This window comes from Aquarana catesbeiana, linkage group LG02, assembly GCF_042186555.1.
Source record: "Aquarana catesbeiana isolate 2022-GZ linkage group LG02, ASM4218655v1, whole genome shotgun sequence".
Lineage (NCBI taxonomy): Eukaryota > Metazoa > Chordata > Amphibia > Anura > Ranidae > Aquarana > Aquarana catesbeiana.
This window is the reverse complement of record NC_133325.1, coordinates 77,712,152-77,732,664: the sequence shown is the minus strand read 5'-3', so window position 1 is coordinate 77,732,664 and position 20,513 is coordinate 77,712,152. Positions and strand designations below refer to the sequence as shown.

General features: G+C 41.3%; 1 protein-coding gene across 2 annotated transcripts in view; it reads left to right on the top strand.

Moving 5' to 3' along the window:
• The window catches only part of TRPC6 (transient receptor potential cation channel subfamily C member 6), a 348,949-nt gene that overhangs the window by 323,060 nt on the left and 5,376 nt on the right, over positions 1–20,513 (top strand). The window contains exons 10-12 of one of the 2 annotated variants that reach the window (XM_073613056.1): positions 11,547–11,660; positions 12,702–12,785; positions 19,858–19,933. In XM_073613056.1, coding sequence (XP_073469157.1) covers positions 11,547–11,660; positions 12,702–12,785; positions 19,858–19,933 — 274 coding nt within the window. The remainder of the gene's footprint in view (positions 1–11,546; positions 11,661–12,701; positions 12,786–19,857; positions 19,934–20,513) is intronic. The other variant, XM_073613057.1, reaches the window with a different exon arrangement.

Here is a 20,513-nt window from a genome sequence, read left to right as displayed (position 1 = left end):
GAGAGAGGTAAAGAAGAACCCAAAGATCACTGTGGCTGAGCTCCAGAGATGCAGTCGGGGGATGGGAGAAAGTTGTAGAAAGTCAACCATCACTGCAGCCCTCCACCAGTCGGGGCTTTATGGCAGAGTGGCCCGACGGAAGCCTCTCCTCAGTGCAAGACACATGAAATCCAGCATGGAGTTTGCTAAAAAAACACCTGAAGGACTTCAAGATGGTGAGAAATACCAATAAGATTCTCTGGTCTGATGAGACCAAGATAGAACTTTTTGGCCTTAATTCTAAGCGGGATGTGTGGAGAAAACCAGGCACTGCTCATCACCTGTCCAATACAGTCCCAACAGTGAAGCATGGTGGTGGCAGCATCATGGTGTGGGGATGTTTTTCAGCTGCAGGGACAGGACGGCTGGTTGCAATCGAGGGAAAGATGAATGTGGCCAAGTACAGGGATATCCTGGATGAAAACCTTCTCCAGAGTGCTCAGGACCTTAGACGGGAACAAAGGTTTACCTTCCAACAAGACAATGACCCTAAGCACACAGTTAAAATAACGAAGGATTGGCTACACAACAACTCCGTGACTGTTCTTGAATGGCCCAGCCAGAGCTCCGACTTAAACCCAATTGAGCATCTCTGGAGAGACCTAAAAATGGCTGTTCACCCAACGTTTACCATCCAACCTGACAGAACCGAAGTGGATCTGCAAGGAGGAATGGCAGAGGATCCCCAAATCCAGGTGTGAAAAACTTGTTGCATTTTTCCTAAAAAGACTCATGACTGTATTAGATCAAAAGGGTGCTTCTACTAAATACTGAGCAAAGGGTCTGAATACTTAGGACCATGTGATATTTCAGTTTTTCTTTCTTAATAAATCTGCAAAAATGTCAACAATTCTGTGTTTTTCTATCAATATGGGGTGCTGTGTGTACATTAATGAGGAAAAAAAATGAACTTAAATGATTTTAGCAAATGGCTGCAATATAACAAAGAGTGAAAAATTTAAGGTGGTCTGAATACTTTCCGTCCCCACTGTATATATTTATAAAAAAAGAAAGCAGGAAGAATGAGAGGAAATGAATGAGGACAGGAAGAAAAGAAAGAATTTTTCAGTTTGTTTGCACCCCCCCAAAAAATTTTGAGAACCAGCCACCACTGGAGCAGGGGGTTTGGCCGAGCCACTCTCTGTGTGTCAAAGGACATACAGAGCATGGCTTGGGAGCAAGCCTGCAGTAACGCCCTCATAGCAAACGCCTTGCTATGGGGGTACTCAGGGAAGAGGAGCCATGACCACTGGCGTGGGACCCCAGAAGAGCAGGTAAGTATGACATGTTTGTTGTTTTTTAAAAGATAAAAATGGATCCTTTACAATCATTTTAAATCCAGTCCTGAAAACGATGCAGCACTTGGGAGCATCTGGGTTGAGTGGAGCTAACCTTGGCATCATTTCAGGCCATTGCTGTGCAGATGCTTCAAGTTCTGGCAGAGCTGTAGATTTCAGATTGAAAGACAGGTCACCATGCTTCAGGTCAAAGGAAGAAAATAGCCGCTGGTGTATATTTTGTCTTCCGAGTTCTTTGTATCTTTTCGACATGTGTATCAATTCATTACATTGAATGAGAATGATTCCTCTCATTCTGTGATATTACCAGCGGAAAGACTCTTGGGCCAGCAATAAAGGGGACACTCGCAAAACCGATAGATTGTCATAGGAACAAATTAACATCGTGCCTGCATTAAACACATAAGCCCCAAGCACAGAAATACAAGAGTAAATATTTGAGCCAGTTACATCTGATTGGTCGCTGAGCGCATACTGCTGCCTGCATCGGCTGTGGCAGAATTCTACACACAGACATTTAATAAAGCTGTCTATATTATTAGTGTCAATTCCCTCTCCATCTCAGCCTGCCTGGGTACTGATTATGATAAGCCTGCAGTGATGTGTGAAGAAAACCCTTTTCATAACTCAATAAATGAAACAACAAAGGAGGCTTTCTATAGTGTCAGATAATAAGCAAATGTGTATTCATAAGAATGATTCGCCTTGTCCTGCATATATTTAATTTGAATTAGCAAAGCCAGTAAATGAAAGCTGTGGGCTGAATATCCAGGCTTATTGTTTAAAAAGTACCTGTTATCTTTAGATGATAGTGTCAGCCTTTTTGGGGATTAGATCAGTGTTACATGGCTGGTTTTATACCTATACATCTGTGTTAATGTGCACATGAACACGCATTCTGATGTGCATTTTATTCGTGCATACTACATACATGCACAGTGGGGACGGAAAGTATTCAGACCCCCTTACATTTTTCACTCTTTGTTATATTGCAGCCATTTGCTAAAATCATTTAAATTCATTTTTTAATAAATCTGCAAAAATGTCAACAATTCTGTGTTTTTCTGTCAATATGGGGTGCTATGTGAACATTAATGAGGAAAAAAATGAACTTAAATGATTTTAGAAAATGGCTGCAATATAACAAAGAGTGAAAAATTTAAGGGGGTCTGAATACTTTCCGTCCCCACTGTATATATAAATAATCTGCATGATGGGGGTATATATGTGTACTAATTCTGAATGGCACCCCAGTGCATGTATCCGGTATAAAGAAGTGCACCTGTCCTTTAGATATGACTGATCTGTTCATTGTGGTGCACTGTCAGCCACAAAATAGTAGGTGCAATTTTTGTGCATCGAGATTCAATATGGATTCATTTAAAGTGAATGAACTGCCTTAAAACAACAAGCATCAGCAAATCAAAACATGCATACTAATGTACTTAAGCAAGAATACATCATTTAAGATTACTAGGAATGTTAAAATCTCTGTGGCAGGAAGAAATCATATATACACTGCTCACAAAAATTAAAGGAACACTTTTTAATCAGAGTATAGCATCAAGTCAATTCAACTCCTGGGATTAGTTTTGCATTTGGCTAGGGTCAGTGTCACTACTGGTAGCATGAGGCAATACCTGGACCCTATAGAGCATGGATATGCAATTAGCAGACCTCCAGCTGTTGCAAAACTACAAGTCCCATCATGCCTCTGCCTCTGGGTGTCATGCTTGTGGCTGTTAAAGTCTTGCTATGCCTCATGGGACTTGTAGTTCTGCAACAGCCGGAGGTCCGCTAATTGCATATCCCTGCTATAGAGATTGCACAGGCAGTCCAACTCCTCCAGGAGGGCACATCAATACGTGCCATTGCCAGAAGGTTTGCTGTGTCTCCCAGCACAGTCTCAAGAGCATGGAGGAGACTCCAGGAGACAGGCAGTTGCTCTAGGAGAGCTGGACACGGCTGTAAGGGGTCCTTAACCCATCAGCAGCCATCAGCAGTCAGTATCTCAAAATGACCTCCAGCAGGCCACTGGTGTAAATGTCTCTGACCAATCAGAAACAGACTTCATGAGGGTGGCCTGAGGGTCTGACATCCTCTAGTGGGCCCTGTGCTCACTGCCCGGCACCATGGAGCTCGATTGGCATTTGCCACTGAACACCAGAATTGGCAGGTCTACCACTGGCACCCTGTTCTTTTCACAGATGAGAGCAGGTTCACCCTGAGCACATATAACAGACATGAAAGGGTCTGGAGAAGCTGCAGAGATCGTTATGCTGCCTGTAACATCGTTCAACATGACCAGTTTGGTGGTGGGTCAGTGATGGTCTGGGGAGGCATATCCATTGAGGGATGCACAGACCTCTACAGACTAGACAATGGCACCCGACTGCTATTGGGTATCGGGATGAAATCCTTGGACCCATTGTCAGACCCTACGCTGGTGCAGTGGGTCCTGGGTTCCTCCTGGTGCACAACAATGCCCGGCTTTATGTGACGAGAGTATGCAGCCAGTTCCTGGAGGATGAAGGAATTTATACCATTGAATGGCCCCCACGCTCTCCCTATCTAAATCCAATAGAATGCCTCTGGGTCAAAATGTTTCGATCCATCCGATACCTCCAAATTGCACCTCAGTCTGTTCAGGAGCTCATTGATGCCCCGGTCCAGATCTGGGAGGAAATCCACCAGGACACCATCCGTTGTCTCATTAGGAGCATGCATACAAGCACGCAAGGGCCATACAAATTACCATTTTGAGTTGCTGCAATGAAATTTCAGCTAAATGGACTAGCCTGCTGCATCATTTTTTCACTTTGATTTCCGGGGTGTCTTTCAATTCAGTCCTATGTGCAGGGCCGGACTTACCATTGGGCTTGACTGGGCGGGACTGTGAGAGCAGCCAAGAAAAGCCGACAGGAGCCAAGATACACAGGACTGGCTCTGTGTATCTCGGCGGCGCCATATTTAAACTGCAGTGACACTCACAAGTCACTGCAGTTTAACTGCAGCCTGGGCAAGGCTGCAAATGACACGGACAAGGCTGCAGATGGACACTGATAAGGCTGCAGATGGAGGCTACAAGGCTGCAAATGACACTGATAAGGCTGCAAGGCTGCAATGTCACTGAGCAAACATGCAGATGGACGCTGTGCATTGATGAGCATTTAAAAGTTTTTTTCCTTAAATAGTTTTTTTCCTTAAAATTCCTTAAACTCTTATCTTGAGGTTTGCTGATTGGTTATTGGCAGTTACGTAGTGCCTCGTTTACTGCCGTTGAGAAAACCTGTCTGCATTAGACAGTGATGTAATGGCGGACAAACGGTATCAGAGTGGCGCGCTTAAAAGAAAAATGTTTAATGTAATGTATAAGTGACTCAAGCCCAGGGGCCCCCACCACCCTAAGTCCTGCCCTGCCTATGTGGGTTGATATATATATATATTAATACACATAGTATCTCACAAAAGCGAGTACACCCCTCGCATTTGTGTAAATATTTTCTTCACTTTTCAATAAAATATTTACAAAAATGTGAGGGGTGTACTCACTTTTGTAAGATACTGTATACAGGTATGTATATGTGTATACCATAAGGAAAATTTGTGGTATATTTTCTATGAAAAGTCCATGAAAATAAGCAGCAGCTTAAGGCTTCATTTACACAGCCATAAAAAAATGCATATACAAATCTGAATGCAGCTGCATTGTTTTCATAGGAGCCATTCACACAGGTGCATAAACATGAGCTGCTTTCAGATCACTAATAAAGAATACAAAAATCTGCATCTAAGAAAATGTGCTTATGCCCTTATGCGTATAAACACATGTTTTATGCATTTGTAAGCATCTAAATTAAGTCTAACCAAAGGGAAAAAAGAATTATCATTAAAACAAATGATGTACTCATACGCGTCTTTGTGTGTTTAAACCCATCTAAGCTGAGTATTTTATTGATCATTACACAGGAACTTTTCTCCTAGAAATCACATGTAATAACATTTTTACAGCCATGTGAATAAGGCCTAATACAATAATCTTGTCCGTTTAACCACTTGCCAACCACGCTATAGCCAAAAGTTGGCTACGACGCGGTCGTCCAGTTATGGGAGGGAGTCAATAGATGTCCTCCCAGAACCCCGCCCCCTGCGGGCCTCCTGCGGCGTGCTCTGGGCACGCTCTGTGATCATTGTGTTCTTCTGACACAGCTGATGACAGATTGGGATAAAGGGCCAATCTCTGCGTCCCTTTACCACGTGATCAGCTGTGTCCAATCTCAGCTGATTACATGTAAACAGATTTGCAGGTTATTGGCAGTCCTTTCCTCCCACGCGGTTTCTGTGAGAGGAAAGGAGAACCGTTAATTGGCAAGCCTGTCAGCACATGGTTTACAGTGCAGACCCATCAGTGCCAATCAGTGTCCATCAGTGCAGCCTATTGGTACCACCTATCAGTGCCCTTTAGCTGTGGATGAATGAGAAGATCTGGACAGCCGCACACCGGGATAAACAGATTCAATTCTTCTTTTAATTTGTAAAACAGGATCATAAGGTACATGAGACACCACTGGAGTGGTACAGCACAACAACTGACGCGTTTCACACTTATACAAAGTGCTTACTCATAGCCTATTAGTGCCTATCAGACCTATCAGTGCCTATCAGCTCCACCTATCAGTGCAGCCTCATCAGTAGGGTTGCCACCTCATCCCTTTAAAGCCGAACATATATGAATTACACAGGTTCTGAGGTTAATTTAATGCAGATAAAGCACCAAGTGAGTTTAATTACCACCTTAATCAGCCACAGAACCTGTGTAATTCATGTGTGTTCGGGTTTAAAGGGATTAGGTGCCAACCCTACTCATGCCTCCTATCAGTGCCGCCTATCAGTGCCCATCAGTGCCGCCTATCAGTGCAGCCTCATCAGGATGGGGGTGAAAGTGCCCTGTATTGAAGTGATTAAAGAAGAGCTAAATTCTTAACGTTAACTATTTTTTTAATCCTTATGCTGCTAGTATAACTAAATATATAGGAAGGTATATTATAATTACTTGTTTTAATCCTTTTTTTTTTAACGTCACCCGGCCTGCAGCTGCGCCCACTCGCAGTACAACTAATGTGGGTGGGCGGCAAGTGGTTAAACTACAGTATATTTAAATATCGAAATTATTCCAGTAGAGCTGTAGTAGATGCATTTATAGGATAGGATATATATATATAGATATATATATAGATATATCTATATATATAGATATATAGATATATATATATATCTATATATCTATATATATATAGATATAGATATAGATATATTTATCTATATCTATATATATATATCTATATAGATATATAAATATATATATCTATATAGATATAGATATATATATCTATATATCTATATATCTATATCTATATATCTATATATATATATAGATATATAGGATAGGATAGCAGTGCTGCATTTTTCCACATGAAGACAGTGTTGTAGTGTGAACAGGACACATAGAAACGATTATTTTCTATGGACCTTTGCGGTGACTGGCGATCGAGTACAAAAAAAAGTGACAGTTGTTGTCCCAACCCTTACCATTATCACTTATGATAGACAGCTTGGTCTGTATGGGTATAAAAATATAAAGGCATAGGAAAAAAAAAAAAGAATCCAAACAATGAATACTGACATTACATGTGCACATCCCATACATCTATTAGATTGTAAGCTCTCAGGTTCAGAGCCCCCATAACCCTCTTATATTGAATTACCCTGCACAAACTATTGGCACTATATAAATCCTGAATAATAATAAAAATACATTTAGCAGAATACAATTATATTTGTAGTAGTGGTCCTTTAAAGTAACTGCATCTTGAATTTCAGAAAGGTTCACTGCTGGTAATAAATGTTCATTTCATAATTCCTGTGTTCAGAGAGACAAGAGATACAAGTCAGTATTCACTTTGTGTAATGTTATTGTGAAGACAGATGCAGACTGCCAACAAACAGTTCAGTTATCTCTAAATGATTGTGACCGAGTCATAGAAACCTTGATCTAAGATCGCCCCCTACTGGTGAAATAATAGTAACAATCCATGCCAGTAAAAAATAGCTATAGTACACTGAGAAGAAAATATTTGATTATTGAGAAGATTATTATTTGATTATTGTAAAGATACGCAAACCTGGTTATTTCATGGTTGGCTGAGGATACATACTGTAAGTCCATAGTAGGAATTAAATAAAAGGGTAATAATCATGGTCTTGCCTGGTGGATAAAATTCTGAACCTTTCACACTGTGTATGTCAGAGGGGAAGGAGCAGTGTTCTGTAATCCAATTGCTTATTAAGTAGTGCATATGTTTAATAAATTATTCGGAATATTATAATTACTACACTATGGCTATGGACCCACTGATTGGGTGACTGGAAGTCCTAATTGACTCAAATACCATGCTTTTGATTTTTTTCTGGGTATTATATAATATATATGCATGTGTATCTAAAGCTAATTTTTGCATTGCAATGAGGGATTAGAATCCCTATCAGGTTTTTATTGCTGTGTGTACCCCTGCTGAATACCTCCGAACTGTCCCTGATTTTGAGGGACTGTCCCTGATTTGGAGCAATGTCCCTCTGTCCTCCTTTCCTCCTCATTTGTCCCTCATTATGGTCGGATCTATATAATTGTATATAAAATGCACTATTTATCTTTCAAAAAGTGTTTCCCGGTGCTAAATCGTTCATCCAATTACTAAATTGCTGCATGTGTAAACTTCAAAAGCCTATATAAAGGAATATTAGTGGTAAAAATAAAGCACTTGTGGGTTTAACTAATCATTTTTTTGTATAATTCTTCTTTAAGGGGGCGTGGCAGGGGGTGTGTCCTATGCCTGCATACTTTTGCTAATAAGTGTCCCTTGCTCCCATCTCACAAAGTCGGAAGGTATGCTGCTGGGGAGAAGCATTCTCTCTATGGTGTGTCTTCTAGTGAGGGAGAGTCAACATTTTGAACTTTTAATAGAACAGGAACAGAGGGGAAAATCTTTCAGCAGAGACACTCGTGGAGTCAACTGTCTAAGAGGAGATTAATCTCACTTGTTTGGCTGAGAGATTTATAATCACTTCCTGTGTGGTATGTACAGGACTTACATGCCCTGACATAAGGCAAAAAAGTGTAGGTTTTAGATATACTCTAACCACCCTTGCATTATCCCCCAGCATTAATCAGGTTAAAAAAATCTCTCCAAATGGGTAACCCTTTGAACATTGAATTCCTGGCTTGGGGTTAACACTAGGAGTTCCAGATGCCAGAGGAAAAAATCTATTTACTGATCCTCCCTCTTTTATTTTTTTGTGAACCCGGAAGTGCTCTGGACAGAGACAAGTACTCCCCAAAGTCTCCAAAATTAGGACCTGTCACTGCACAATACTATCAATAGGTGGCTTGCTAGCCCCCGTGATAGTAAAAACATGAAGTAAATAAATAAACTAATATAATGATAAACTTGAATGAACTACATAAAAAAAAGTATGGGACCCACACCCCTGCCCCCAGGATGTATGTGCATAAATAATGACATTTGTGTAACACATATTGGGTATCAGCATGCATGCTGAAGTGAGAAGAATCATTCTAGGGTCAATTAGAGTTAATGCTACACTGGTGAACTCTAATGCCCTGTACACACGGTCGTATTTTCCGATGGAAAAAGTGCGATCGGATTGTGTTGTCGGAAATGCTGATCGTGTGTGGGCTCCATCGGACTTTTTCCGTCGGAATTTCCGACACACAAAGTTTCAGAGCAGGATATAAAATTTTCCGACAACAAAATCTGATCGCTTAAATTACGTTCGCGTGTACACAAATCCGACGCACAAAGTGCCACGCATGCTCAGAATAAATTAGGAGACGAAAGCTATTGGCTACTGCCCCGTCTATAGTCCCGACGTACGTGTTTTACGTCACCACGTTGAGAACGATCGGATTTTCCGACAACTTTGTGCGACCGTGTGTATGCAAGACAAGTTTGGCCCAAAATCCGTCGGAAAAAATCTGATGGATTTTGTTGTTGGAATGTCCGATCAATGTCCGATCGTGTGTACAGGGCATAAAAGTTTTTAAAGCGCAGTCTATAGACAATTTTGAGTAGCAAAATTTTTCACCGTTTTGCATGCAGTTTTAAGGCTTGATTTTTAGTGGTATCTATTTATTCAACACAGTCTGGCCATTTAAATATTGCAAAACAAAAAAAAAAAAAAAGTGAATGATATTGTGTTTTTGTGTACTAAAATTTGTGTATGTTTACTGAAAATATAGGTTTGAAGAACAGTTGCGCAAATAACCTGCAAAATAAAAATTGGCAACTGCCATCTTTTTCATTTTACAAGATGTTTGCTTTCTATATAAAGGAGAATTTACTATGATTGAAGCAGCTACACATGGCAACCAATCAGCTTTTAGTTTTCATTTTCAAAACTTGACTGAACAAGCTGAAGCTTGAAAGTGATGGATTCCTATGCACAGCTGCTCCAGATACTGTCTCCTCTGATTTAGGAAATTCCTCCAATAATATTTTGGGGTTTTGATTAACCTTTTAGTCCCAAAATGTGCATTTTAATACGTGTGTTGAAAAAAATGCAACTTTTTTGCATGTTTTTCTTGGGGAAAAACAGAGTTAACTCTAATAAAGTTAGAGCTTAACTCTAAGCAGTGATAAAATAATTAACGTTAACCCATCCCACACCACTATCCGCTGGTGAAGAATATATTGCTGTTTTTTTCTAATGCAGAAAAATACCTCAATCCATGGTCCCACAGTCTTCCTCCACTCAATAGTTGTGATGACCGGTCCATAAATCTGCTTTTCTTGCTGGCTGCTGGCCGGCCACCATCATATACAATTCACCATCAGGATGGGACAAATCTGTCGGTCCTGCATTATATGTGGTAATGTAAGATCATCCAACATTGTATCTCAGGAGAGCATAGGAACTGATTGCCAAACGTTGAGGAAAGGTGGGGTAAAGTAAGTATAACTATGTGTTTACCCCATAGCCAAGTAGATGAGAAATGTACTCTTCATCAGCTGTGGAGAAGAACATACTTTTAATTGTGATTACTGAGCTAGGCTTTAAAGTGGTTCTAAAGCCTAAACATTTCTTGCATTAGGGTAAAAAATGTTTAGGTAACAGTATAGCCCCCTCACCCCACCCACTTTATACTTGCCTGAGTCCTCACTCGATACAGCGCTGTGCCCATCTGTAGCGGCCTCCCTCGCACTCACACTTACCCTCTCATTCGCTCCCGCTGCTGTCAGTCAAATCCTGTGACGAGGGAATGAGGGGCGGGCCACGCTGTCTGTATCTATGGATGCACACAGCCTGCCCACAGGTGTGCCACCATAGCAGCGGCTTTCTATGGTGGCACACCGAGAAGAGGAACAGCCAGGAGCACCAGCAGAGAACCCGAGAAAGGAGGATCGGGGGCTGCTCTGCGCAATTCTATTGCATAGAGCAGGTAGGTATATCATGTTTGTTATTTAAAAAAATTAATTAGTTTACAATCACTTTAATGATTTGAGACAAGGTTTGTGGATTGATTATGATTATTGTATAAATTAAGCAACATTGTTGTAGTAAAGGGGAAGTAGATGCTTCATTTGCAACCCACCCTTGGCGCTGGTGGGCTCCTAGGGCCTGCCTAGCAATATCCGAACTCCTTCTCCATCATCCTCACCTTGAACAAGTGTATGGCAAATTCTCTTCTTCTGGAAGACTGAAGGCATACTATGTGAGGTGGAGAGAGTTTTAGGTGTTGGAGTGGAGGGAGTATGTGGGCAGGGTCATCTTCACCCTACATGCGGGGGTACCTTCCGCGCAGAGCGCACTCATCAATGCCCAGGACCAGGCAGAGACTGAGGTCTTGTGAAAAGTCTAACATTAAGGCAGTTCCCCAATTTACAGATGAGCCTTCACTATGTGGAGTAGTAAACATACAGAGTTCCTCTGTGGAAGTCTTGTCCCATGTCCTTACACACTGTAACTTGATATATGTTGCATTAGAAGGGATGCTGCAGAGCCTGCGCCCTCTCCACCAGTCCAGCATACCGGTTACCTCACTCTCAGTAAGAATGGGGTCCCGGCATGCACCTAGCGTGGACCTCATGCGTGTACTTGTTAACTCCTTCCTTCCTGTACCCATGTGACCAGGCCATGGATCTCTGTGATGTGGGTTCAGTTCAGGTTGCTACTGGAAACGGACCGCTAGGGAGGGAGCCAGGACATCGACCCCCTCGCTGCCAGAAGACATGTCAGCTACACCAGGTACCACGCTTAATGACTGGTTGCTTGTGTCTTGAACTGTGCTTGGGTACTCTTAGCAACTACACTCCTCCTCCTTGTCTTGCCTAGTTAACCCTCAAGCTTTATACTCCTTTGTGCTTAACAGACCCTGGTTCTTTTGATACCCAAAACCAACATGCACCCCTTTGAATAAGCAGTCCATCCTTAGATCAGATGATGCAACCTTACTGAGAAGTCTTTGCCAATACAATTCAATGTGAACAGAGTCCATTTCCTAACCCCAACTACAACTGAATGGCTGCCCAGGCATGCCTCTGCAAGGTAGAAGCCCATGTTGGCGTTCTCCAGGTGCTGGTTGATCTCTGTATCTCTGGTGACTCAGACGGGCTGCAAGGCGCTGCAGTCCTCCATCACAGCATGTATCTCAGCCTTTCCCATTTTATACCAAAGGTGGGTGGGACCAAAAAGCCTGGGAACTGAGCACACACACTTAATGTTTTCCCCCCTCAGCCTGGGCCAGCCACTAACTAGCTAATGCAGCAATAAACAAACTGCCTACAAGTATGAGGGATAAGAGTTTTAGGTACAGGAGATTATGGGGTGGACATATTATCCGTAAGAAATATTATAAGAGTTGGGATGATATTGATACATTTAAGAACTCTGACTCATCTCTTGTACTGGGACCTAGATGTGTCAAGCTACACAACTGGTATCAACTGAGATACAGTAGAAGTTAGAAGATAACAATACTTTAGACAATTTATGGAATTTATTCCTAAAAGCCCCCTTGTTCTCATTATGCTCTCTATACCCCTAATTACACACCTCAGATCATAGTGTAACTTGGATCAGAAGCCAAAGCCCATGACTAGGCTTTCCCCCCTTTAGGCTGTAATGAAATGATTTGAGCGTATAGCAGTGACTGCAGGGAAACCCAATAACATGAGACTGTCATCTGATATGATGCTGAGTGGTGCATATCATATTTTGTCTATGGATACTATGAAACTTTTTACATTTAATAGACGTCAATACCTTATCCATTTGTTTTGTATTCAGTTGGGACAGAGCAAGCACTCAAGCATTAGGAGTTCAGAAGATGGCAACCTGAACAACATAAGCCAAACACCCTCAAGGTATCAGGTAAGTACAAACCATTTTCAAAACCATAATTATTATACAGTATATAAAAGTTGGTCCACTTCAACTAATATTTCAGTGTTTGTTGGATGCTGAGGAGTAAAAATGAGCTAATGGCTTCTTATGTTTCTTTTGGACTACAGTGGTGAGATTTCTACACTTCATTTGTCACATCTATAAACATTTTACAGCAGTTATATCTCTGTCCTGATGAACTTCCAATTTACTTTTCATAATGAATAATCTAAAATTATGAGAGAGAAAGAGAGACCCCCCCCCCCCCGCCCATGTTGGAGCAAGACTGCACCCCTGAATTCCCCTGGGATTTAAAATTCTGGAGGGTGACTAAGCACTGCAGACTCCACCAGTGACTGATTTATTATATGGCCAAAATATGTGGACAAAGTATGTGGTCATGCTTCCAAATATGACTTCTAACCTCATGGCAACAGTTTGGGGAAGAACGTTTGCGCTTCATGTGTTAGTATGTACTACAAAGCCCTTCAGTGGCGCGCTGTCACCACTGCAGAGGCTTCCATCTTCACCCAGTCTTCCTTCCGGGTTTGCGGACTCTGGCCATATGACTGGCTGAGCCGCGATTACGTCACTCCCATGCAGGCGTGCTGGAGTCTTGGCCACGGCACACAGTCGCTAGAATATTTCCTAAACGGCGCACGTTTAGGAGATATTAATTTTACATATCTACCTTTATTTTAAGATTACCTGTAGGTAAAAATGAACATGAGTTTACTACCCCTTAGAATAGAATAATAATTATAATAGAATAAAAGCAGAAATGTTATTCTCACTCAAGAACTTATCACCCATACATTTTAAGTCCATATAAAACCCCCAAATGTGTGCAACTCTCTCAGTGCTGCAATTCAATGTGCAAATTCTCATTTAATCTTTATGCACTTACCGTATATGCTTGATACTTGATGAACTGTCTATTGATATTGTTGAACAGGATCTGCAGTTTGAATTTAATTGCTGCACTGAGAGTTGTACACCTTTGGGATTGGACAGACGGGATGGGCTTTCTTTTCACTTAAATTGGTTGTAAATGTAAAGGCTAATTACAATTATTCTTAAAAATGCTGCCCAACCCTACCTACAGTGCATAACCTGTATATAAAAAAAAAAAATGTGTCCAGTCACATTTCCAGCAGCTGCTACTTCAGAGAGCAATTGCCAATGGCTGTGAATTTGTGGAGCCGTGACATCAGCCACCGGCTCTCATTGCCCATTTGTTGTCGGCACTCCCCTCCCTCTCCCCTGCAGCAGCAGCTCACTGACATAGGGGAGCCAGAACTGTGAGATTTTATGACCTGACCAAAAAGGATTAAAAGAAGGTATTTACATAGATATTTGTTATACGGGTTAGGCAGGATAGGTAGAAGGAGGGGAGAGGCAGCATTTTCTAAGAATCAATGTATTTAGCCTTATCCTTCACCTTAATGGCAATGTATTTTGTTTGGGGAATTTTTGGCACAGATTTATTTTATATATACAGTACTTTGAACTAATGTTTTATTGTTAGTTGTTTAGCGCTATATTATATTTAACTATTTATACTTATATCAATAGGGATAATTATACAGCAGCTCAGATACTTATTTATTTTTACAGATTATTATTAGCCCTGGCTAATACAACTAAGGATTTGTAGAGGTAATTTGATTACAGAGAAGCATTATTCTCTTTTGTTGTTTTGTAGGCAGGTGCTGTCTGTACTCCCCACTGTAGGTGATGCTCGACCGAAGAACTAATGCAGTAGAGAAAGGAAGTTGCGGGGAACTTAATTCCTCTATGGCTTCCTGTGGTCACTGTGGTGATGGCTGTCTGATTGAACGCAGGTGCCCCACGTGACCTCAGCGACCATCTTGTTTCAGGGCAGAGTCTATTTAAGACTCTGGCTTCCATGCTTGGCGTGCTTTGTGCGAGTGGCTAGTGTAGGAATGGGTTCTCTGCCTGGCAGGGACAGCGCATTGCGGCAGGGAAAGGTTACTGAGGAGTAGGAAAAGTGAAGGGACAACACCATCTCATCTTGGGAAGTCTTCCGTTTGGATGTGGACCGGCTAGGCCACATTCCTCCTCGCTGAGGAAGCTGTCAGCATCATTTCAAGGTCACATTCCTCTGCTAATGGTTGTAAGTGGCTCCGGTCACATGTGTCTACCTGCCGGGCCTGTTTGCACATTGTTGGAACTTATTCTCCTCCATTTCGGCTGTCAGTGAATTATTTGCCATTGGTGCACCACATTGCACCCTACCCACAGACTGCATGGTGAACTGCTATCAATAGGAATTCAGCATTTACTACTTGGACTCTGAATTTTTGTACTTGTTAAAACCACTTACTGACCGCAATACGTATTTGTGCTCATACGTTTACATACTGTACCCTGACAGAATTTATGATTTCTTGGCCATTTTTCAGAGAATATGAATGATAACACAAAAACATTTCTTTCACTCATGGTTAGTGTTTGGCTGAAGCCATTTATTATTAATCAACTGTGTTTACTCTTTTTAAATCATAATGGCAACAGAAACTACCCAAATGACCCTGATTTTGGCCTGATAACATGCACACAAGTTGACACAAAGGGATTTGAATGGCTATTAAAGGTAACCATCCTCACCTGTGATCTGTTTGCTTGTAATTAGTGTGTATGTATTTATGTTCCTTTTGGTCAATGAGTTTCTGGACTCCTGATAGACCCTTGCATCTTTCATCCAGTGCTGGACTGACGTTTCTGGATTCGGAGTCATGGGGAAAGCAAAAGAACTGTCAAAGGATCTGCGGGAAAAGGTAGTTGAACTGTATAAAACAGGAAAGGGATATAAAAAGATATGCAAGGAATTGATAATGCCAATCAGCAGTGTTCAAACTCTAATTAGGAAGTAGAAAATGAGGGGTTCTGTTGAAACCAAACCACGGAAAAGTAGACCAACTAAAATTTCAGCCACAAATGCCAGGAAAATTGTTCGGAATGCAAAAACCCACAAATAACTTCAGGTGAAATACAGGACTTTCTGAAAACATGTGGTGTGGCTGTTTCAAGATGCACAATAAGGAGGCACTTGAAGAAAGATGGGCTGCATGGTCGAGTCCCCAGAAGAAAGCCATTACTACGCAAATGCCACAAAGTATCCCGTTTATAATATGCCAAACAGCACAGAAACATGCCTCAAACCTTCTGGCACAAAGTCATTTGGAGTGACGAGACAAAAATTGACCTTTTTGGCCACAACCATAAACACTACATTTGGAGAGGAGTCAACAAGGCCTATGATGAAAGGTACACCATTCCTACTGTAAAACACGGAGGTGGATCGTTGATGTTTTGGGGATGTGTGAGCTAAAAAGGCACATGAAATTTGGTCAAAATTGATGGCAAGCTGAATGCAGTATGTTATCAAAAATACTGGAGGAACATTTTTATTTATCAGCCAGGAAGCTGCGCATGGGACGTACTTGGACATTCCAACATGACAATGATCCAAAACACAAGGCCAAGTTGACCTGTCATTGGCTACAGCGGAATAAAGTCTCCTGACCTCAATATCATTGAACCACTCTGGGGAGATCTCAAACGTGCAGTTCATGCAAGACAGCCCAAGAATTTACAGGAACTGGAGGCTTTTTGCCAAGGAGAATGGGCACCTTTACCATCTGAGAAGATAAAGAGCCTCATCCACAAATACCACAAAAGACTTCAAGCTGTCATTGATGTTAAACAGGGCAATACACAGTATTAATAACTGGGGTATGTAAACTTTTAAACAGGGTCATTTGTAGTAGATTCTGTTGACATTATGATTTAAAAAGAGTAAACACAGTTGATTGATAATAAATGGCTTCAGCCAAACACTAACCATGAGTGAAAGAAAGGTTTTTGTGTTATCATTCATATTCTCTGAAAAATGGCCAAGAATTCATAAATTCTGCCAGGGTATAAAAACTTATGAGCACAACTGTATATAAAGGTGCATCTCATAAAATTAGAATATCAAAAAGTTAATTTCAGCAATTCAATTAAAAAAGTGAAACTCCTATATTTTATATAGATGCGTTATACACAGAGTGATATATTTCAAGCATTCCTTTCTTTTAATTTTGAGGATTATGGCTTATAGCTAGTGAAAACCCGAAATTCAGTATCTCAGAAAATTAGAATATTACACAGGACCAATAAAAATAAAGGACTTTTAATACAGAAATGTTGGCTTACTGAAAAGTATGTCCATGTACAGTATAGTATGCACTCAATACTTGGTTGGGGCTCCTTTTACATGAATTACTGCATCAATGCGGTATGGCATGGAGGCAGTCAGACTGTGTCAGTGCTGAGGTGTCATGGAAGCCCAGGGTGCTTTGATAGCGGCCCTCAGCTCGTCTGCATTGTTGGGTCTGGTGTCTCTCATCTTCATCTTGACAATACCGCACAGATTCTCTATGGGGTTTAGGTCAGGCGAGTTTGCTGGCCATTGTGGCCAATTAATCAAAGTGATATCATGATCATTAAACCAGGTATTGGTACTTTTGGCAGTGTGGGCAGGTGCCAAGCCCTGCTGGAAAATGAAATCATTAAAAGCTGGTCAGCAGAGGGAAGCATGACGTGCTCTAGAATTTCCTGGTAGAGGGCTGCATTGACTTTTGACTTGATAAAACACAGTGGACCAACACCAGCAGATGACATGGCTCCCTAAATCATCACTGACTGTGGAAACTTCACACTGGACCTCATGCAACTTGGATTCTTTACCTCTCCACTCTTCCTCCAGACTCTGCGACCTTGATTTCCAAATGAAATGCTAAATTTTCCACAGTCCGTGATGATGATTTGGGGTGTTGGTCCACTGTGTTTTATCAAGTCCAAAATCAGTGCAGCCCTCTACCAGGAAATTCCAGAGCACTTCATGCTTCCCTCGGCTGACCAGCTTTATGAAGATGCTGATTTCATTTTTCAGCAGGACTTGGCACCTGCCCACACTGCCAAAAATACCAATACCTGGTTTATTGATCATGGTATCACTGTGCTTGATTGGCCAGCAAACTCGCCTGACCTAAACTCCATAGAGAATTTCTGGGTTATTGTCAAGAGAAAGAAGAGAGACACCAGACCCAACAATGCAAACGAGCTGAAGGCCGCTATCAAAGCAACCTGGACTTCCATAACACCTCAGCAGTGCCACAGGCTGATCTCATCCATGCCATGTTACATTGATGCAGTAATTCATGCAAAAGGAGCCCTGAGCAAGTATTGAGTGCAAACTATACTGTACATGGACATACTTTTCAGTAAGCCAACATTTCTGTATTAAAAATCCTTTTTTTTCTTATTTGTCCTATGTAATATTCAAATTTTCTGAGATACTGAATTTCGGGTTTTCAGTAGCAATAAGCCATAATCCTCAAAATTATAAGAAAGAAACGCTTGAAATATATCATTCTGTGTGTAACGCATCTATATAAAATATGAGTTTCACTTTTTTAATTGAAATACTGAAATTAACTTTTTGATGATATTCCAATTTTATGAGATGCACCTGTATAAATTGTGGCTTTCAAGTGGTTTACCGGGATTATGACTGAAGATGTCAGCCATGACCGCGGTATTGTTTTTTGCAGCCGGCTGCCAGATTTTTCACAAAACCATTCCGAGCAACTCACGAGGCGCTGGAATGGTTTTCAAAGTGGCGGGAGGGCCCCTCCCCCCGCTGCTCGCCGGTGTTTCTTGGGTTTACCGTTTCCGCCGGTTCGCCCGAGAAACGATTTACAAAGCTCCCATAGGCGATCAAAGAGTAGATACTCTCTGATTGCCTCTATGCTCTTGGAAGATATTTTTTTTTTCTAAAGCAGAAGATCAGAAAAAAATATAGTTTTTTTGATCTTTTGCTTTTAAAGGTAAAGAAGAGATTTGGGTTTTTTTTTACCCCAGATCTGGACCTGTCATCCTTATTTTTATTACAAGGGATGTTAACAATCCTTGTAATAGGAATAAAGTGATAAAAAATAAAGAGAGAAAAATAAAGGGACAGTGTAAAAATATAAAGGTAAATAAAAAAGAAACCCTTTTTTAAACCCTTTTTTACCTTCTTTTACACACACATGAACTTTAATGGCATTCCAGTCTTAGTCCGTAGGGCTCTATATTGAGTTGGCCCACCCTTTGCAGCTATACCAGCTTCAACTCTTCTGGGAAGGCTGTCCAAAAAGTTTAGGAGTGTGTCTATGAGAATGTTTGACCATACTTCCAGAAGCGCATTTGTGAGGTCAGGCACTGATGTTGGACGAGAAGGCCTGGCTTGCAGTCTCTATTCTAATGCACCCCAAAGGTGTTCTATCGGGTTGAGGGCAGGACTCTGTGCAGGCCAGTCAAGTTTCTCCACCCCAAACTCGCTCATCCATGTCTTTATGGACTTTGCTTTGTGCACTGGTCCAAATCATTTGGTGGAGGGGGGATTATAGTGTGGGGTTGTTTCTGCAGGTGTTGGGCTTGGCCCCTTAGTACCAGTGAAGGGAACTCTTAAGACGTCAGCATACCGAGACATTTTGGACAATTTCATGCTCCCAACTTTGTGGGAACAGTTTGGGGATGTGCACAAAGCAAGGTCCATATGATGGATGAGCAAATTTGGGGTGGAGGAACTTGACTAGTCTGCACAAAGTCCTGACCTCAACCCAATAGAATACCTTTGGAATGAATGAGCGGAAGCTGTGAGCCAGGCCTTCTCATTAAACATCAGTGCCTGACCCCACCAATGCTCTTCTGGAAGAATGGTCAAACATTCCCATAGACACATTCCTAAACCTTGTGGACAGCCTTCCCAGAAGCGTTGAAGCTGTTATAGCTGCAAAGGGTGGGCCAATGCAATATTGAACCCTATGGACTAAGACTGAGATACCATTAAAGTTTGTGTGTGTAAAGGCAGGTGTCCCAATACTTTGGCAAAATAGTGTATGTATGCATGATTTCAGACTTGTGTATTTTCAACATTCCAGATTAGTAGATGATATAATTTTCAATAACAACATTTTAGTAATGTTTTTCTTCCATTTTGTAGAAAATAATGAAGCGTCTCATAAAGCGTTATGTGCTGAAAGCTCAGGTTGACAAGGAGAGTGATGAAGTTAATGAAGGTGAGTCAGAGCAGCCATCAGCTGGTGTTTATGACATACGGGGGTTGATTTACTAAAGGAAAATAGACTCTGCACTTTGCAGTTGCTCCAAAGCTTAGTAAATGAGGAAAAGCTCTGCTGAATTCCATCATCCAATCATATGCAAGCAAAAAGGCTGTTTTTTTAAATTTTCCTTGCAGGTGATTGGGTATTCTTTGCAAAGTGAACCTTTACCTCATTTACTAAGCTCTGGAGCAACTGCATTTTGCAAAGTGCACAGTCTATTTGCCTTTAGTAAATCAACCCCATGGTGTTTATGAGCCAGGAGTAACCAGATCCATGGAGTGTAAAGGCATTAAGAGAAAACGTTCAGAAATTTTATGTATGGCTGTAACCTTTCTGGCACACTAGCCACCTATGTCTTGGGGTTTGCCAGACCTATGGTTAGCTCCTTTGTCCTATTATGCCTGCACCAACCTTTAAAATATATTTAAACCCTGACCATATAAAATCAGTTTAAAAAAGAAATGAAAGGCAAAACATTTGTGTATAGATATAAAAAAAAACAAAAAAAAAACACATTATAAATACCTTTTCCCCC